At 42.5% G+C, this 20,810-nt stretch overlaps 1 protein-coding gene across 2 annotated transcripts; it reads left to right on the top strand.

Moving 5' to 3' along the window:
• The first annotated feature begins 344 nt into the window (after positions 1-344).
• Positions 345-20,122, top strand: ALKBH3 (alkB homolog 3, alpha-ketoglutarate dependent dioxygenase). Of its 2 annotated transcripts, none has more exons than XM_028727660.2 (10): positions 345-482; positions 1,821-1,951; positions 5,192-5,307; positions 6,354-6,388; positions 6,604-6,651; positions 7,434-7,537; positions 8,993-9,081; positions 10,859-11,068; positions 16,827-16,925; positions 17,493-20,122. In XM_028727660.2, exons 2-10 carry the CDS (start codon positions 1,873-1,875, stop codon positions 17,583-17,585), a joined length of 873 nt encoding a protein of 290 aa, XP_028583493.2. In that variant the 5' UTR covers positions 345-482; positions 1,821-1,872; the 3' UTR covers positions 17,586-20,122. The 2 variants fall into 2 exon arrangements, with proteins under 2 accessions (XP_028583493.2, XP_077785139.1); XM_077929013.1 differs by lacking the exon at positions 345-482 and adding an exon at positions 1,308-1,327.
• Positions 20,123-20,810: the final 688 nt, after the last annotated feature.

Raw genomic sequence — 20,810 nt, 5'->3', positions numbered from 1 at the left:
GCCGCCATTAACCCTCTATTTAAAACCTTTTCTTATGAGGCAATAATGGGTATTTTTATTTAGAGACATATTTATGGATATATTATTTAGCCGAATTTGCGGGGGGGGGGGCACCTCACCACCCCCTAGCTACTGCCCTGATGCCAGCTGCTTGGGGGTCAGGGATGGGAGAAGGCTGTTGCTTGTAGCGGCTTCCCCTATGCTATGCTAGGCTAGGTAGGCCGGCGGGCTTTCTGCGGCAGGGCTCCTTCGCGCATCCGGACCTTACTCGGAGGTCCCGGTGTCAGCAGAGGGGGCGGGGCCTGCGCAAGGAATGGTCTGGCGCGCGGGGGAGGGGGCCGCCTGTCGGTTCCCATTCGCGCAGCGGGGCAGAAGGGGGCGGGGGCTTTCCTGAGCGTGCGCGCGCACGCGGGGGCGGGGCTCCCTCTTTTACCGCAGGTGTCTGGCCGAGGAGGAGGGAGCTGCTGTGTTTTGTGCCGCCGGTGAGTGGGAGCTCCGGTGACGGCGGCGGCGGGGGGCGGGAGGGATGGTAGTTAAAAGGAGGGCGGGAAGAAAGGAGAGGTCGGAAGAGCGCGGAGGTTCGGTGGGTGGGCTTTAGGTAGGCCGAGTTGTGAGGAAATAAAAGAAAGGCGGCCTTGCTGTCGCTGCTTAAGCCCTGAATTTTGCTTCAGGAAGGGGAGACGCCATACATATATACATAAGTCTATTCGTGTGTGTGTGTGTGTGTGTGTGTGTGTGTGTGTGTTTGTTTATACACACACACACACACACAGACCCCGACCGCGTTCTCTGCCTTCTCTTCCTCAGGCTCCAGCGTAGTTCCGAGCGTGCACGGGTTTCGCTCCCGTGTATGTTTCGCCTCTTCTGAAGAGATTTAAGAAGGGGGGGGGGCAGTCTGCGTCTTTGAGGCCAGGCCGCTGACAGTGCAGGAAGTCCCACTGGATTCAATGGGAGATCACTTCCAGGTTGTCGGCTCCGTAGCTGTGCTGCTGCTGCATCTTCCAAAGCAATAGTTCTCCCCGAGTATTTTTTTTGTTTGTTTGTTTGTAGCTAGATTTATATATTGCCTTCACTCCCTCCAGGAGCTCAAGGTGTGGCGTGCACGCTTCTTTCCCTATCCTATTTATCTTCACTGGTCCAAGGTCATCCAGTGAGCTCCGTGGGCTGGATATGAATCCTGATCTCCCAGGTCTGAGTTTGACACAGTAACCATCACACATTGGGAACTGAGAGTAGGTTGCCTGAGGCCGTGCAGCGTGTTCATGAATGAACCTACATATATCTGCCCAGCTAATTTACCCTTGAGTTTAATAGGGCTTACTTTCAGGTAAGTAAAGTCTTAAGGCTGCCACATTCACATCATACATCTTATGCGCTATGATATCACTTTAAACAGTCACGGCTTCCCCCAAAGAATTCTCAGAGCTGTTGTTTGTTATGTGTGCTGTGAGTTGTTAGTGGAGCCCTATTTTTCTCACAGAGCTACAATTTGCAGAGTGGTTTAGTAATCAGTCTCTCTTCACAGGGTGAAGGAATGGGAACTATGGGAATTGTAGTTCTGTGGGGGGAATAGGGGTCTCCTAACAAAACCCTTAGCAAACTACAGCTCCCAGAATTAAATTTTTTAGGAGGGGAGCCATGATTGTTTAAAATCGTATTATAGAGCTTTATATGTATGATTTGAATGTGGCCCAAGTTAACATTTGAACCGGGGTTCTGTGGCTTATAGATAAGCTATTATCTGCTATGTTCTATCACCTGTCTAGAAGCCGTGGATATCTTAATGTGCTTAATTATCATTCCTTTATATTTTAAAACAGAAAAGAAAGCTAAATCGTTTGCAACAGGGTCTGGAAGATACTCTAAAGGATAATGGAAGATAAAAGGCAAAGAGCCAGAGTGCAGGGGGGCTGGGCTGGACCAGTTAATAACAGAGCAGCTTCTCGTGCAGGCAAGATCATGTTTTTGTTTTTATATAGATGTATATAATTGAACAAAATTAAAAGTGTCTGGTTTTCTTTACCAGTCCTAAGCTTGGATCTGTATAATGTTCTTAAGCCTCTTAACCTTAGGGGATAATCCTTATTAATACAACTTTGTAGACTCTTACCAAAAGGCATGTTGTATCCTCTGTCCTGCTCCTTGTATAAGAAAGCATGCACCATTCCAAACCAGATGAAAGAAAGAGAATGGAATAATCTTCTTTGTTCTTCAGACCTTGGGTCCCAACAGGTCTGTATGCTTGGTTTGGTGGCATCTCTTCCTGCTTTTCAAACAGGACTACAAGTTCCACCTACAGCACAATATGTGGTGATCATTCTGCTGAATTTCTGGCCAAAAATGAGTAGAGTTTGATTGGGTGGTTGGCATAGGGTGTGCTCTGCATGTATGAGAGAGAACCTGCTGTTCAAAAAGTCAGTGGATCCAACATTTTCCTCTGCCATTCCAATATCTGGGATTCTGCTTAATAGATGCTGCTCCAATTTTTCCTAAGAAGTTTTCCTGAGATAAATAACATAAGTAAATATACTAACTGCCTAAAGTTAGTAAGCATACTAATTTTAGTCTGCCTGAAGAACTGTGTGCATAAGCCTTTATGCTTCCTAGAGATAAACATCTGAAGTAAAAAGACAATTACAAGACTGATTTCAGGTTTGAATAGTATATGCATTCAAGGTTCCCAGTGTAACCTTTCATTCTTTCTTTTGCATTATGTATAACTTGGTTTACCATAGAATTACTATTTGTTATATTAAAAGTACAGTTTATTCAGGTACATGAATACTGCATAAAATTTAATCAGGCTTTCTTTATAAGCTATCACTATCAGTTTCATTTTCTTCATATTTGCCAAATTTACCATGCACTTCTAAAAACAAGGTTTGCCCAGACTGAAACCAGCTTCTACTCTTTCACATGCCAGCTTATTTCTTGATTTGATACACGTATTTCCAAACATTTCCCAGTTTCTTTCACATGCTGCAGAAGATGGAGAAATCTGAAGTAGGTAAGAAGCAAGAGGAGTCTGAGGCTATGTTGTGGAAAGGCTTTGCCACAGCGTTGCAGCGTTGCAAAACGACCTTGACAGATTAGAGAACTGGGCCAAAACAAACAAGATGAACTTTAACAGGGAGAAATGTAAAGTATTGCACTTGGGCAAAAAAAATGAGAGGCACAAATACAAGATGGGGGACACCTGGCTTGAGAGCAGTACATGTGAAAAGGATCTAGGAGTCTTGGTTGACCACAAACTTGACATGAGCCAACAGTGTGACGCGGCAGCTAAAAAAGCCAATGCAATTCTGGGCTGCATCAATAGGAGTATAGCATCTAGATCAAGGGAAGTAATAGTGCCACTGTATTCTGCTCTGGTCAGACCTCACCTGGAGTACTGTGTCCAGTTCTGGGCACCACAGTTCAAGAAGGACACTGACAAACTGGAACGTGTCCAGAAGAGGGCAACCAAAATGGTCAAAGGCCTGGAAACGATGCCTTATGAGGAACGGCTAAGGGAGCTAGGCATGTTTAGCCTGGAGAAGAAGAGGTTAAGGGGTGATATGATAGCCATGTTCAAATATATAAAAGGATGTCACATAGAGGAGGGAGAAATGTTGTTTTCTGCTGCTCCAGAGAAGCGGACACGGAGCAATGGATCCAAACTACAAGAAAGAAGATTCCACCTAAAAATTAGGAAGAACTTCCTGACAGTAAGAGCTGTTAGACAGTGGAATTTGCTGCCAAGGAGTGTGGTGGAGTCTCCGTCTTTGGAGGTCTTTAAGCAGAGGCTTGACAACCATATGTCAGGAGTGCTCTGATGGTGTTTCCTGCTTGGCAGGCAGTTGGACTCGATGGCCCTTGTGGTCTATTCCAACTCTATGATTCTATATGCTTGGTAGAATTCCAGACTTCCTTCCTTGGCTAGATACGTGAAGGTGTTCTGTTTTCTGCAACATTTGAAAGCAGCTTTCCAATATCAAGTCCTAAGTGTGCTGCTTATTTTGTCAAATTCAGAAGTAGTGCTATCATCACTTACATTTCTGCCTTTGCATCTTGGATTCAACAGATTTGTGACAGCTTGAATTGGGATAGTAACAAAATTAGGTTGCCCTGTACATTGTCCCACCCCCAGTTCTTTAAGACATATTCAGGAGGGCAAAAATAGATTCACTAACTATGCTAGCAAGAAGAGGGCCACAAACAAAGGAAGCTTGTGACAATGAAGGTTCCCCATAAGTGGCAGAAACATGTCTTACTGTTGCATTTGAGAGTTGTAAAAAGGTAAAGGTACCCCTGCCCGTACGGGCCAGTCTTGACAGACTCTGGGGTTGTGCGCCCATCTCACTCAAGAGGCCGGGGGCCAGCGCTGTCCGCAGACACTTCCGGGTCACGTGGCCAGCGTGACAAGCTGCATCTGGTGAGCCAGCGCAGCACACGGAACACCGTTTACCTTCCCGCTGGTAAGCGGTCCCTATTTATCTACTTGCACCCGGGGGTGCTTTCGAACTGCTAGGTTGGCAGGCGCTGGGACCGAGCAGCGGGAGCGCACCCCGCCGCGGGGATTCGAACCGCCGACCTTTCGATCGGCAAGCCCTAGGCGCTGAGGCTTTTACCCACAGCGCCACCCGCGTCCCTTTGAGAGTTGTACTCTGATCAAATAATGGAATTGTAATGATCAAATATTGAACGTACTCTTATATAAAAGTCTTTTCTGTTACAGTTTTAGAAATAATTTTGGCAGAGAAATATATAAACACCTTGTCTCAAACATTTTGTTCAACACTGTAATAGAAAACATTTCATAATCCAATTTTATCTTCATTTTGTGGGGGGTGGGAGGCTTTAGGGGGGAAAGGAGGGTGATAGTTCCTCCACCCAAATGTTTGCCAGGCTTTCATGTATCTGCTTGTATTATACCTAAAGGTTATAGAAGGAAAGCTTCATCTTGTAGTTATTTATATGGGCAGTCTTTGAAGATCTAGATACATGGCACTTGTGCAGTGGATTTTTTATTATTATTATTTCACATACAGTTCTCAAAAAAATGGTATGTTCTTTGTGAAGGGATTTGAGATCTTCGGCTTTGGGAGTCACTCTCAAAGCTACATTTCTGAGGTTCTGTTTACAAGTGTACCAGAAATACAAAGCCATGTGTATTAACTAATTTGGCTGGTTCTTTCTTTTTCTGTCTTAGCTTCTGGAACTTCCAGTCGCAGGAACCAAGCCTTTGCAAGCACAACACAGTCCCGGGTGAGAAGAGAGGAGCAGCTTCCATCTGAAAGGCAGTTTGTTTTTAAAGCCCCAGAAGAGGTAGAGATTAAATAGCTGAATCCTGACAAGACAGAAATGCTGTGCTAGGGTCTGGGTATAAGGTATTCAATCTGTTCTTGAAGGGGTTGTACCCCTCTTGAAGGAGCAGGTTTGTTTTCTGGGTCTACTTGTAGATTTGGCATTGTCACCAGAGGCTCAGGTGCCCTTAGTGGTACAGAATGCTTTTTCCCAGCTACAGCTGCTTCTGGACGGGGAAAGCTTCTGGCCACAATAATCCATGCTCTGATAACCTCCCAGTTGGATTATTGTAATGTGTCTACATAGGGTTGCCCTTGAAGACTCCTCAGAAACCGCAGCTAGCACAAGATACAGCTGCTCAGTTGCTGAGTGAAGTAACCAGTTGAATCCATATTTAATTTTGTTCTTAAACAATTACATTGACTGCCTATACTTTTCTGGTCTGAGTTCAAGATACTGCTGATGACTTACAGTGCCTTGAGTAACTTGGGGCTGGCATACTTGAAGTATAGCCTCTCCGTATATAGTTCTGCCTTGATGTTAAGATCTACTAGGAAGCTCCTCCTTAGTAACCCACTGCTGGAATCATATGTTACGCATTGGTGTAGGAAAGGGCCTTCTCTGTGGTGGCACCTTGGTTGTGGAACTCCTCTCTGAATTTCAGCATGGTCTTACTCTTTTTTCCCCCATTTAGACTCCAGCTTAAAACATGGTTGTTCACTTAGGCCTTGGGAGGTTGTTAATACTCAGTTGGGTTTTGTAGTCTACCATTTAATGACGAATTGTACTGTGAATTTTATTCTGTTCATGTATGCTATGGATTGTTATTTCTAACTGCAGTTTTACCGTTTCCTGCCTGAGAACCTTGGATAAAGGACAAGCTGGAAATATTTTAAATAAATAACATATACTGTCCAGCTCAAAGGCTGCCAATGCTGCTTACAGTAACCAATCCATGAAAATTTAAGACACGTGCAGGATTATTACTGGGTTACCAAATTACCCCTTTTTAGCTAACTTACTTGAATGTGCCTGCTCTACAGAATGTTGTTGTTGTTTCCCCTTAGGTGGTGCGTAGACCCCCAGAGCCCAAAAGAATAGAGTAAGTACAACTTGAATTCATTGTAGAATAAGGTGCTCTTGTGACATATAGTGATATGGACAACACCTTCTCTTTCCTATTAGCTTTTCCATGGCAAAAGAATGGCCTCAGTGGTCATTTAGTAGACTCTCTTTCCCTGGCCCTTGTTGGTATTCTGAATCACATATGCCTGCTCAACCATATCTGATTGATTTTCTCTTCCTCCTTGTTCTTAGGAATCAGGGTGTGTATGAGATCAGCACATCACCATCAGGAATATCTCGGTAAGCAGATAAAAACTCTCCTTTGTTATTATTGCAGAATAATGCAGTTGGATTCTGGCCAGTACTGAATTGGCTGACGCACTGGTGCTACAGAAAGCGTGTACTTCAGTGCACTGAATGTGGACTATGCTAGACAGTAATACAGGAAAAGGCTCTTGCTTCCCAAGTTTTACTTGCATATTACCGGAATGACTGGAAGCAGAAATGGCTGGAAAATCTCTGAGCTAGCTGCTCCACTGATCTTCCTGTGAATCACTGTATTTTCCTTATTTTCTCTTCAAAATATTGTCACTTTTTATCTATATATTCATTTATAAAACTATCTACCGCTATTTCATTAAAAATATCAAAGTGGTTTATAACAATGTCTATATACAATAAAAACAACATGAAAGCTAAAATCAGAGATCATCAGCTAAGTGTTACTGAAAGGAGCTTTCTTTTTTAATTGCCTGCATACGCTTGGCCGCATAGAAACATTTTCAAGAATAATATTATTTGGATATGCCATAAAAGCTTCATTTTCAGTATCTAGTGTTAGAGGTACTTTTCCAGGTTCCTACGGGAAAAAACACAGATAGCAAGCTTGTCTGTTGAAGTTGTCTTAATAAAGTTTTTTGGTAAAGAGATTTTTAAAAAATCATAAACTGCTAACTAGCTTTGAATGACAGCCATGTGTCAAAGTTAGCACTTGCACTTAAACTGAAATGCATTTGTACATTAGAATGCTTGGGAGACGGATCACGCAATGCTCCTGTATAATCCAGTTTTTCCTGTGCTAGGATTCATTTGATTCCTGGCTTCATTGACTTAAACGAAGCAGACTGGATGTTTGAACAACTCCTCCAAGAGATCCCCTGGAGGCAGAGAACACACATCAGGCAGGGTAATGGTACAGTCGTTCTCGTTTAACTGCCCACTTTTACTGTGGCCAGGCCTGCTGTTACCGTGGCATCTGCCAGGACCCACTAGGCTGACACATTGCTTTAGCCCCTAGCTCCTTTTTCCATTGTCACTGCTGGCTGTAGCAGTTTTGGAGTCGTTGGAAGCCCATGCACCCCTGGACAAACTTACCTGGTGGCGGATGATGTGGGAGAGAAAATATAGTCGCTCCTGGCCCATTACAACTGCCTGCTTCTGGAGGAGAAAGCTGGTGGCTGAGGCCATGCAGCTGTGAAGGGTCCCAAGCAGTGGCAGTCACTGAGAGTGGTACCATTTGGAACAGGTCGAGGAGCACCAAGACCATTCTCGCTGTCCTTTCCCAATCCTCATGTGGGCATTCTAAGGATGCTTTCCTGCATATTTTGAAAAATATTAGAATGCTCCTTCTATTCATCATGGCTTGGTTCACATGTCACAGTAAGTCAAACGATGGCTTACTGGGGCTGCTCAGACATGCTGTCTCCCAGAGAGCAGCTTGAACCTGCTTTGTTCCTCCCTGGTGCTTTCAGCACAGTGTGACTGCTGAGCCAGTGGTTTTCTAATAGCTTAGGATCACAGTTAACCACAATCTGTAGCAAAAGCGTGTCCTACGGTTACTTGCCCCTTGAACAGGGCCTGACAATAAGATTTTGGGTTTGACACCAAGGCCATAATTTGTGCTTATCACCAAAGGTCAACAGTGGCAATTCTGCTTCATAGAGTTTGATAGGCTTTCCCTAAAGGAAAACCTTCAAATACATCTCCTAGCTGCATCTGTGGTGTACCGATATATGTTATTATTACTGCAGGCAGAAGTATGCTCTGTTAGTTTCGTCCACTTGGGGGCAGTTGTGTTGTATCTTTTTATAGTCTTGTATTGCAAGCAAGATGACACAGCAGATAATATGAACAGCCTACAAAATCTCTCCCTCGACCACATCGAACAAGTCCTGAAGTGCCTGCTTGATTCAGTCACTGGCATCTTCAGGTAGGGCTGGAAATGCCTCTTGTTTGAAACCCTAGGTAACTGCTGCCAGTTATTGTAGGCCAGCCAATGTGATGTCCTCCAGTTGTTGCTGGACTTCAATTCCCGTCATCCCTTACCATTGGCCATGCTGGCTGGGGATGATGGGGATTGTAGTCCAACAAACATCTGGAGTGAACTATGATGGCTGCCCTTGATGTAGACCATATTTGGCTAAGTGGATTGATAGGCTTTCTTTCTCTGTGGAAGGAGTGTGTTTACTGATCTTTGAGTAAATGCAGAGAGTAATTGCAGATGGAACTGGGGAGGAGGGAACTTCATTTATCAAGCCATCCACCAAGGATCTTTACCAAACTGTACTTTGGTCAGTATATCGGGGCTGGGTTGCTTATATGGGGGTCACAGATATTTTGTTTTTCCTTTCTTTCTCTCTAGATCTGTCTTACGATGAACCCAGACTCACCGCTTGGTATGGTGAACTTCCATATACTTACTCCAGGCTAACAATGAAGGCAAATGCTGATGTATGTATATATGACTGAACATGTGTACTTGCAGAAGTTAAAGTAACTTTGCCTACATACAATACAGTATTTTTATCTGAATCTCACTATTAAAAGTGAGCAGTACAGCTGTTGTGATGCCGCACTGGGCTCTTTTGGAAGGATGAGTAGGGTTAAGGATGAGTACCATTAATAATATGGTAGCCTGCTGACTTTTTCCATAACAACTGGACAGCAGTTACTCCTTGGCTACAGAAGAATGCCTGTTTGTATTCCTGCTGTCAGGTGACATGTTAGAATGGGAGATCAGTGTTAGTGCTCCCATCCCAGGTAGGATTACCTCTACACTTGAATTTCAGCCAGCTTAAAATGCGTCATTTTGCCTAGGGTACACCCTTGATATTGTGCTATTGATACAGCGCTGTAAGTTCTTCATTGGGGGATCTCTTAACTTCTCCAGTTGTTCATTAGTTATGGGTCATGAAATTTAATAGGCTTGAAACTAGTTTAAATATTTTAGCGCAGGTGCACACATTCAGTGAGTGCCATGAGCAATTTACAGGCTCCAGGTAGGTGGTACATGATTATTAAAAAAATACTATGGTTGGAAAATACTACTGGTGTAATAATGCCAGGCTCTCTGATTTTCATGAAGGAATTTATACAGGTATGTTAAGATTAGCACCTCTTCAGATTGTGAAAAACAAAAAAATTCCAGCAACTCAACTGGAAGAGGTTATGAGTATGTGTTTAGAATCAAAATGCAAATAGCTTTTTTTTTCTTTGCACATGTGACTTGCTCATGGAATTTTATTTTGAAATAAAGTTAAAAATACAGGCAACAATAGCAAAGCTCACTATACAGCAAGAAAGGAATAAAGAAACGTGGTATATCATGTCTGAGAAGCAATTAGAATAAAATAGCGTAATAAGCATGGTAATATATGGGTGTGGGTGTGTTCCTAGTAAGCCCCAAAGAAGAATATGTAATGGATTTGGTTCTTGACAACTCTTAGAGGCTAAGCAACTCTTACTTCACTTTGATAAACTAATGTGTAATATATGTGCATGCCCCAAACATAGCAAAACCCATTTCTTACTCTCTTCATTTTCCAAAATCGTACTAATTAGGTTTGTAACAGTTTATTAACTTTTTCTGCCTTTTCTTTTAACTAGATGCTAAATTGGTCCCCTTCATAGTCCCACTTATCTTCTTCTACCCTTTTCCTCATCACCTTTCCCTTTTTCAGCACAATACAACAAAATTATTGGAGGTGTGTTTGGCACAATGAAAAACAACACTTACTTGGCAAGGAGCATGTGTTTGTGTGAGAAGTGCACAGATACCAACACCTTAAAACTGAAGTGCACAAGAGTGCCATGTTACACATGCCCTTTCCTATGCTGCTGTATTTGGCTCTCTGTTTCACTGCCAATCTGACCACATTGGCTGAAGCATCGGATTGGCATTATGAGGCCTTGGCTGATGGCATAGCCCCCAGGCATGTTTTTTAATGTCAATTTAATGCATACGAACAAACTGCTGAGAACATGGCACAAGCTGGTATGGAAAGTTCTGGAGCAGTTGATCCATTATTCAGTATTCTCTAACAATGGATTGAGATCAGGTGGTCCTTTTGCCAGCTGTTCCAAGCCTTTCGATGCCCTGGAAATTTCCCTTCGATGCTTTGCATATATTTTTCACGCCCCATCTCTCCCTCTGCATATGACTTGTACTTCTTCCCATGTTAATCCGGGTTTTTCCTGTCCATTTTTTTCTGTGGGAACAAACTTTCAGTGGCACCCACTGTTGACCATGCTGAAGGATCGCATTGAAGATTTCACGAAGCACTCCTTCAACTCTCTGCTGTGCAACCTATATCGAAATGAAAAGGACAGTGTTGACTGGCACAGTGATGACGAGCCTGAGCTGGGAAGAAACCCTGTCATAGCCTCCCTCAGCCTTGGTGCCACCCGGATGTTTGAGATGAGGAAAAAACCTTTGCCTGTAAGTGTGTTGGCTTCTCTACGTTGTAGGGAACTGTGTAAACCAGTTGAAAGGCCTTTACGGAGTTGACCTTGTATTTGGTTATTCTAAATTGCATAGTGTAATATGGTTTCTGTGCAGGTAGTCAGTAGTCCCTGGGCCATTGCTGCTGGTGGCATACAAGATTCTCTTCCTCCCCATTTCACTGTGAAGTAGGTTAGGCTGAGAGACAATGACTGATCCACAGTCACCCAGTGAACTTCATAGCTGGCTGAGGATTTGAACCCTGGTCTCCAGGTCTTTGTTCAACACGCATAACTACTACACCACACTTCTAGGGTGGGCTCAAAGAGCATTAACTCTTTAAAGCTAGTCTCACCTGCTTCCTCAAATCTATTACTCCTGCTAGTATAGGAGTGATGATGTTGCCTGATGGTAGTGATTGTTTCTGTAGTGATGTAATAAGTACACGATTGTCTATGTATAAAGGCAGCTCTCCACTTACATGTGCTTGATTCACGTGCAACTGCGTATATGCATGGGGCCGGGAAATAAATGATTTGATTTAAATTGCAAAAGGACGCAAAAAGGGCAAAAACAGCCTGAAAAGAGGGCAAAAACACCAAAAATGGCACAAAACCAGCGGGGGAAATAGCAGTAGCTAGTAAGTGCTGCTGGTTTTTTAAAGGGTTTTCAGAGGTTCCGAAGATGTTAGAGGCTTTTTAGATGGTGTCCCCCACTATATGCAATTTCATGTATACACACAGTAACCAGGAACATAACCCTTGCTTAAGTGGGGTTGCATTAGTAAATACTGCAGTTATGGATGCAAAAGAGGTCTCTGCTATGTTTTCAAATTTACTCACTAACTTGGTTCAAAACATTGCATTACTTGGTCTCTCCTTGAAATAAAGTCTAATGGAAAACTTGTTTAGCTGCATTTTACCTTGAAACAGTCACTCTTTCAGCTAGCAAAAACCGTTTTAGGTTTCTTTCAGACAGGCCAAGGAGGAAAAAAGAGGGGAGCTATGTTTTGTGTGTAAAAAGGCGCCATGGGAACAAACTTAATCTGGAAGAATTAAGTCCTAGATGTGACCTATCAATCACTACTGGCATTTCTGATTATATGTTTAGTTGGAATTATTTTACTCTGCTCTGTAGTTTGGTTCTTTAGAGTTTATTTCTATGCTTTCTTTCAGCCCATAAAGGTGTTCAAAGCAACTCATAAACTTTACCAAAAATACATAATTTAAGCCATAAAATTCAACTGACAAAAAATAAAATAAAACTAACAGCATAAAAAACTACTAAAACCTAAATAAATAAATATAATTTAGCTTGCACCTTTAGTGGACAAAGGCATGAGTAGCTTTTATAGGAAATACTCTGGCCCCTCTTCAGTTTTTTGTTCCTGCCTCCACCAAGCAGTCACATTCCACTTTGGCTTGCCTTACTCCTTCATCTTGGCTTAGCAATTTTTTTCTTCTGTTACTTCACTCTTTCTACTGTTCTTTCTTTGTATAAGTACAAAAAAAAAAAAAAAAAAAAAGGATTAGATTCCTCCCTCCTTTCCCTCTCCATGGACTGGCTTCTGAGAGGTGAGCACAAAGGGCTTGCTGCCCATCTACAATTTCTTTCTTGTTGGAGGGAAGTGGTGGATGCTTCCACCTCCACTCTAGGAAGCATTGGATAGTCCTCTACAGCCCCACAGGCTTTAATTTTTAGCCCTTACAGAGGTGGCTTCGGCTGGGGTGACTTCCATAGTGTCTTCTATAGTGACAGAGTGATTCTCCAGTTAGATCCTACCTTCCTTCCCAGGGTGCTGTCTTCCTCTCAGTCTTGTTTGGTTTGTAATGTTTATTGATTGGTTTTTATAAAGGCCTCATTCACATGGCCCAATAAACCGTTAAACTAAAAGTTGTTCTATCATTGCAATCAAGTGGTGTATAAATTTAATGAAACAAACAAACCATGGTTTAATAGTGAATATGCTTCCTCCAGTGGCGTGGGTCTTTCCACGTAACACCTGCATATTTCAAGCACGTCATAGTATGGCTTGTTGGGTGGCCCGAATCAAGATCATGGTCTGTTCGTTTGAAATTAACCATGAGCAATAAGCCAGAAATCAATGTTTGTTCTGTACTGAAGTGACAGACACACAAGCCCCTTAAGCAAGTTGGCATGGTGAATAGCCCGAGGCATTGATGCTTCTGTAAAATGCTGGATTTATGACCCAGAGTATTATTTAACACAGATATGTAACTGAGTCATTTGTGGCTCCTTGCAAAGTCTCTATACATGCGCTATTATGCATACACAGAGTATAGGGTTCTAAAAAGTAGTGTGGATTCATTGCATGTTCACTGTGGCTAATTTTGTAAAGAGGCCTTTAATTTTAGAAAGATCCTAGTATATCCAAGATTTTGGTTTAAGCGGTAGGTCCTAAGTTCTACAGAAATTCCCTGTTCCGTTGGGAAGTTTTGCTGCAGAGCCCTGCATTTGCTTAAGGAATTAGTCCAATGCAGTTAACCTACTAGCTTTAAATCTACACTGCAGTGTAAGCTATGAAACTGAACTATAATAGCTAGATGGCAGGCAGCAGGTCTGCTGCTTTGCTGGTAACCAAGGAAACAGCTGCGAGGGGGGGGTGGAAGGAGGAGTTGGGTTATATATGTGTTAGATAACAATGTCCATGATAGTCTCTAGAGATACAAAGAGCAAATATGGTTGGAAACTCATCCTCTGTTTAACTTTGTCCTTCCAGTGAGACACTGAGCAAGGTCCAGTCCCCTGTACTTGTAAGAATTATTCATTGTCTACAAAAGAAAAAAGATATTTCAGAAAGCAGGAACTGTAGAGAAAGGCTCTTGCTTTGCTGATGAAGCATTAATAGTGCACTCCTGTACATGTTTCCTCAGAAGTAAGTTCCATGTGTTCCCTAGAACTTACTCCCGGGTTGATGCCTTAAAAGGGAAAGTTGTTGTGGGTTCCCTGTAAAGGAAGAAATGGGGCAGTTTGAAGGGTCTAGGTTTCTAGGGTGAATTAATATAATGATGGAGGATTTCTGGACTTGCATTTTTTTCATTGTCATCTGCTATTATGGAGCAACATCTTGTGCCCGATCCCATGTTAGCCCTGCCATCAGTGGAAAATGGTATCAATCCAAATGTCAAGCATAAAGAGTTGATGGTCTTTCCTATGACAGCAGCAAGACAAGTGGCTGCTTCCAACTGGGGGGAAACCACCCTCTACTCCACACAGAAACTTGGACCCAATATCTGTGGAATATAACACTTAACTCAGAATTGGAGGGTCATAAGAACAATAACAAAGAAAAATGGGTTTGACTCCATACAGTCTCCCCTTATATAGTTTATTAACAATAGTATCGTACTCTCCCTTCCCTCTTAGTCACAACAGCCACTAAGGAAAAATTATCTTCACGCTTTAGATGAAGTATACCTGTAAGCCACTTGAGAAGATGTCTGCCATTCTGAGCACTTTTGGAGAAAAGCAGGATATAAGTGGTGGTGGTGGTGGTGATTTTCTTGTGGGTAATAGTAATAGAATGCATGCATGATAACAGTGCAAAAATGGAGAGCCTGGCTGGTTTGCTCTCTTACAGGGATGCAGTCATTTTGGATAAAATCTGCACTAGGTGCTTCCTATGTCAGCTAAATTGCTTTCTTAGATGACTGCTGCTCCGCCTCCCTCCCACCCCCTGATTGATGCCTGACAGAATATCCTGCCAAAGCCATCTGGGCAATTGTTTTGCTCAGACACATCATCCAGCCAAGTCTGTGCTGCACAGCACGTTGGCAACCTTCTTCTGGGCCAGATCATGCATCGTTGATGACTCTTTCATTGTTGACTTTCATTAATCAACACTAGCCCCAATTAAGGGTTATGCTGACCCTAAACTCAACAAAAAATAGCCTGAGATATATATGTTGGGAGGAGCACAATAGAATTGGCAGTGCTAGCCTGCTCCTATACCTCTGCTTGTATCACACATATACAGAGCCGTATATCTTTCCCCAATGCTTCCCCCCTTTCCATCGCCAGCATCATTTCTCCACTGTACAGGTTGGTTTTAATTATTTGTTCATTACATTTATATGCCACCTTTTTCTCCAAGGAGCTCAAGGTGGCATACATGGTTCTCCCACACATCAGTTGATCCCCACAACAACCCTGTAGGGTAGGTTAAGTGGAGAGACAGTGACCGGCCCAAGGTCACCAAGTGAGCTTCATGGCCATGTGGGGATTAAACCCTGGTCTCCCAGCTTTCAACAGTGGAAGTATATACTCCTGAGGTTCTTGGAGATGTGGGTAGCCATTGTAAGAAACCCAGTCCTGACTGTTTCTAAAGCATTTTAAGCATCAAGTGGATGGTACAAATACATGAATTTCAAAGAGTGCCTTCATTTTCCTTGATTTCTGCCCCCTGTCCAAGCCAGTTGCTAGATTTTACCGAGTAAACTTGTAGCCCTGCTTTGTGTCAATGCCATTGTTTATCCCCCGAGTTCAGTTTGTGAAAGGCAGCTGTTTCAGCTTTTCATGGGACATGTGATCCATTGCTTGTTCCCAGCATCATATTCAACTCTTTGATCTTTGGATTTTCTGTCAAACAAAAAATGGTAACTTTCGTCTTTGCCAGTTCTCCCTATCTGGTTTTATGCCAAACATACTACATCTGACCCAAATATACTTTTCCAAAACACATGTTTTTGTGCCTGCTGTTTCCCAAGGACTGGTACAGATCAGGAATGGGGAACCTGCAGACATCCAGATGCTGTTAGATTCCAAGCCCCATTGCTGAGCTTCTCATTCAAGAACTCCAGATAATGTTCAAGATTCCTTGGAGCAAAACCTTGTTTGAAAAAGATTACTATAGTAAGTCAAAAACAGGGCCAGATACATTTAGATACAGCAGGTTAGCTGTAAAAAAAGTGGATAGCAGTGCTGAGAATTAGATCAGGTAGGGAAACCTGCGTTCCTTCAGATGTCATTGAGCTACAACCTCAATCATGGTTTTTGGTAAACTGCCCCCAGAACCATTTTTGACTGAAGTGTGGAGTATTAGTGCCTTAAACAATTGATCTGAATGTTGGCCACGCTGGGTGGAGCTGATGGGGGTTGTGGACCAACAAACCTGGGGGCCACAGCTTCTCCATCTCTGCCTAACATTCCACCTGATGAGATGGAGTTACCTTCTCCACATGCAGCAAGACTTGATATACAGGCAGCTCCCAATGTAGGTGCATCCAATTGACGTGTGCATTGTGCCGAACCCGGAAGTGACATTAAAAATAGCAGAAATGGCCCTAAAAGAGTCAGGAAAGCCTTTGCAAGTGCAATCCTGAGAGACTTTCCACCAACCTTTGAGGCCTTGTGGAGAGTTAAGAGTTTGAGAAAAGAGGTTTGGAGGGAGCGATTATGGCGGAGTTTGGTGGTCTGGTAAGTGCTGCTGGTTTTTTCAAGGGTTCTTCAAGAGTTTCCATGGCATTAGAGGGTGTTTGCAGGCTTTCCCAATGGTGTTTCAAATCTATGTGTGCGATGCCTCAGAACATAAACCCTGTGTAAATTGGGAGTTGCCTGTAGTTGATACACCAGTGTGGTATAGCGGTTAGCATGTTGGATTAGGAACCATGGATTAGGTTCAAATTCCCCCTAAGTAATGGAACTTGCTGGGACACCTTGGGAAGTTTCTATCTCTCAGGCTAACTTCGCTCAACTGTTAATTATACACTGGCTATACATAATGTTCTCTTTTCAGGAAGAAAACAACGACTTTACTTATGTGCAGAGGGTGCATATACCATTGGATCATGGAACGCTGCTTATGATGGAAGGAGCAGCTCAAGAAGACTGGCAGGTGAGACTGTTTAAACATAAGTGGAAATAGTTCACCTTCCCCCTGAACTCCCCAGGGTTGGATGCCATTTCTCCCCCCTGGATTTCTACAAGTCATAATCATTGGGGAACCTAAGATTGAAAGGTAACGAACAAATAAAACGTCTTCAGGAGTGGGAATTATGGAGAGTTGTTTCCTATGGAATTGGACTGCTTCTTATGGAACAGTCAACAATTCAAAAAGCTCCGAGATCTTACTTTATAATTTTATAATATCCTTTCTGATAAACCAGTAAGAGTGGGATAGAAACCTCGTAACACTTTGCTTAAATAGCACTGCGTGGCAATCTCATGTGGCAATAACAAATATTAATATTGGAGAAATAACTTTCAAAAAGCAAAGCAAAATGAAATTGAGCTTTTGTTTGTTTGTATTTTTTTAAAAAAAGCTTTGAAAAAGTATTTAGCCTTAAAAGTAAGTCCAGACTGAAGTTGTGAGATAGACAAGAATATGGATATTTTTGGATATACTTAAGTAAAGTTTTGTGTATGGATAGCAGATTAACTTTGTTTTGGTTCTTTGTTTCAGCATCGCGTACCCAAGGAATATCACTCCAGGGAAGCCCGCGTAAATCTGACATTTAGGACAATGTATTCAGACTCTGAGGCAATGCGCACATGAATGAAATGTTCTGTGGTACTGTGCTCTTGCTGTGAGGCCAGAGATTAATGCTGGTTTGGGTGAGACAAGCCTGATTTCAGTTCAGTATTATGATGCCAGCATTTGAAGGGAGAGAAGAAAGAGGCTGCTATAATGAGAGCCTGTAACAGTCGCAAGTTCCCAGTGATGAGTGATGCCTTTTTCTAGTACTGTTTGCAAATGTGTAGTGCTTGGTGGTAAACTATTTTTGTTTTATTGAAAAACAAATTTCCCTGTAGAGCATTAATTTTAGTATGACTGGTTTGAATCAAATATCTTGAGTTCTTGCTAATCTGCAAGCACCACTTTTAACAAGTTTTCCCTCAGGCAAGCTGAGAGAGGATTTTCCTGACGGAGGAGAATGACTACATTTGGGCTTTCTGTTTGTACTGTGCTACATAAAAATTGGTTATATGAATAAGAATCTTCTCAGTTAACCCCAGAGGGAATAATCAAAGCACAACTTGAGGTACTGCAGTAGCACACATAAGGCCTGTCTCCCAAAAACCTGAAGTGTATGTGAGCACAGTATAAAGAACTGACTCTCCTGAAACCATTAAATTCCCCAGTGATACATTGTTGAAAAATTTCTACTATCTCAACTTTATTTTCAAATGTATTCTAATGCATTTGGAGAGTGTCTTGGCCTCTCCTAGGAGCATCCTACAGCACATTCTTCAAAAAAACCCCTCTGTATGTCTACTCAGAGTACCCTGGCATTGAAGATGCTGCTAAGTGGCAAGAATTGCCTATTTGCACTGAAATGCATCTCACACAGCAGTAGAATGAATACACAGCTCCATAGTGGTTTGGGGGAAGCAAGGATTTATACTGCTTATCTATAAAGCACTGCTTCCCACCCTCTTTTCGGGATCCATTCAGTATACTTTTCAAAGGCAAAACATAATTGGCAGGTTGTAAGATTTGGGAATGATCCACCAAGACCAGTCTACGTCGGGGCAGGTAGCTTTTATTCTTGTCTTGCAGAATCTTGCTTTGCTTGCCAATAGAACCCTGACTGCCACCAATGAGAACCAGTTGCAAAATGGTGCCAGGCATAGAATTGTAGAATAAAGTGATCTGAGTACATACTCAGCCTAGGAATTGGTTTTCAGTGCCTGCGCTCACATACATACCCTTTCACAGGTAAATTGTCTCCTGTTTCCCAAAGCTTCCTTGATTTCAGTAACCTCACTTAGGGTGGAAAAAAGGCTTTTTACCATGACAAGCCAACCCTTGCTGATCTTTGGATTACCTAGAAATCTGCCTGCAGATTCCAACCTACTTTATGCTTGCCTTGATCTATTCCTGCTGCTTTGGGGTATGTTTCACTACCAATTCAATGGTAGCAATGAAGTTATCCAGCTTTTTTTTCTTACTGCCTTGTGGTTATAGGTGTTAGTTGTTCATTGGCTGTGCATTACCCCTGTCTAAATACTGTCCACAGTAATTATTGAATCAGCAGTACTTGTAGGCTAGAATCTATGACTGTGATTAGTATACCTTAATGAAGATTCTATGGAAGGAAATCTTGAAAAGGAGGTTCATGGGCCCACCTGAACAGTGTTGGATGGGATTCTGGGGATGTTTGGGACAGGAAACATTCCTTCTGTGAACTCTTAGCTTTAGGATCCAAGGCTCATTTGTGTCACTTCTTTCCCCTAATGGTCCCTGTGCCTCACCCCACATTCTTATGGGGCTGGGTTTGCCCATTTGGTGCCCTTCAGAGGTTGTTTTGACTACAATGCCCATGAGCTGCTGTGAGCATGGCCAAGGGTCAGAGATAATGGGAGTTGCAGTCCAACAACATTTGGAGAGCACCTTGCTCACTATCCTGGTGTAAGGATTGCTTTAGCGTCCATACTAGGGGCTAAATTAGATGGTATGTATGTTACATAGTTTGGCCCAGCTAATTTAAAATAAGCAATGGAGCCTGGGGAGGGAATAGAAAACATGGCAGGAGGAGATGCTTTATCAAAACAGCCTTGTCCTCTGTCCCCTAAGCCTACCCTTTGCAATAGGGGGGAAACTCTTGAATATGTCCCAACTCTTCCATATTTATAGCATGGATAGAGAACCTATAACCCTCCAAATGTTGTTAGACTACACTACTATTGGCCATGCTGGCTTTGGCTGATGGGAATTTTAGTCCCAACAGCATCTAAGTGGTCATAGGTTACCCATTAGAGTGAGCATCCTCTGAGCACTGTAAACTGAGCCACCACCAAGAAGCATAGCCCCCATCACTGCTTTCTATATTGGTACCACACATTGGGTTTAAAAAGTCTTCCTTCAAATGCTGCCTTTGGACTGAGGCACTGTGCATGAAGATATGCAATCAACATAGGCTTTATTATTTTAATGAGAAGTGTAACCTATATATGAAATGGGGAAAACTCCAGTTGTTTATTTCAAATATAGTTTGCAGCTGTTTCTATGGCAATTTGCTTATAAACAAGAATTTATTGGAACTGAAGGTATACAGAATCCTTCCATTAATTAAAGATTGAACTGATGGATGAGTTGTGTATGCTGTTCATATTGTGCGAGATAAAAATGTTATATTTGTAAGAAACACTCCACTGAAGATGTGTTCCTAGAAGGAACTTTGTAAGACGTTGCCATCTGTCAAGGGCTCTTGACTGTTTCAGCTTTAGAATAAGAGTTAAGTTGTACACGATGATTTTTTTATTTTTATTTTTTAGTTCTTTTAAATTCTAAAACCCATCTGTCTCTGAATGCTATCATGATTATTCATTGCCCCAAATTGAAACATGACATTTTGAAACAAGATGTATCTGTTCAGAGTTTATAGCTTCTGTTTCTCTTCAAACTGTAGAATTGAATGTGTTTGTGTGGCCCACTTAGCAGAACGACCCCACAATTCTCCTTGTGTGGTTGATCAGTTTTCAGGGATTGTTCTTGTTGAAGCCGTGTTGTAAGGCCAACAACAGAAGACACATAAGGATATATCCCGCTGGTCAGGAATTGGAAAACGGCATTGTAAGCACAGGAGAAGCAATGGCTCTTTGCTAAGACTTCATACTAAGGCATGACTCCTGTAGCAAAGGAAGCCACTTTGAGGTGGGTGAGTGAGGATGCTTCATGGCATTTTTTTGTTCTAAGTAGTAAATCCAGACTTTCTAGTTCTCCAGCTTCTCTACCACTTCCACTGCTCCTCTTGCTTTTCAAGCATTTGTGTTATCA

The sequence above is a fragment of the Podarcis muralis genome, chromosome 1 (assembly GCF_964188315.1).
Source record: "Podarcis muralis chromosome 1, rPodMur119.hap1.1, whole genome shotgun sequence".
Classification (NCBI taxonomy): Eukaryota; Metazoa; Chordata; class Lepidosauria; order Squamata; family Lacertidae; genus Podarcis; species Podarcis muralis.
This window is presented reverse-complemented; position numbering and strand designations above follow the sequence as displayed.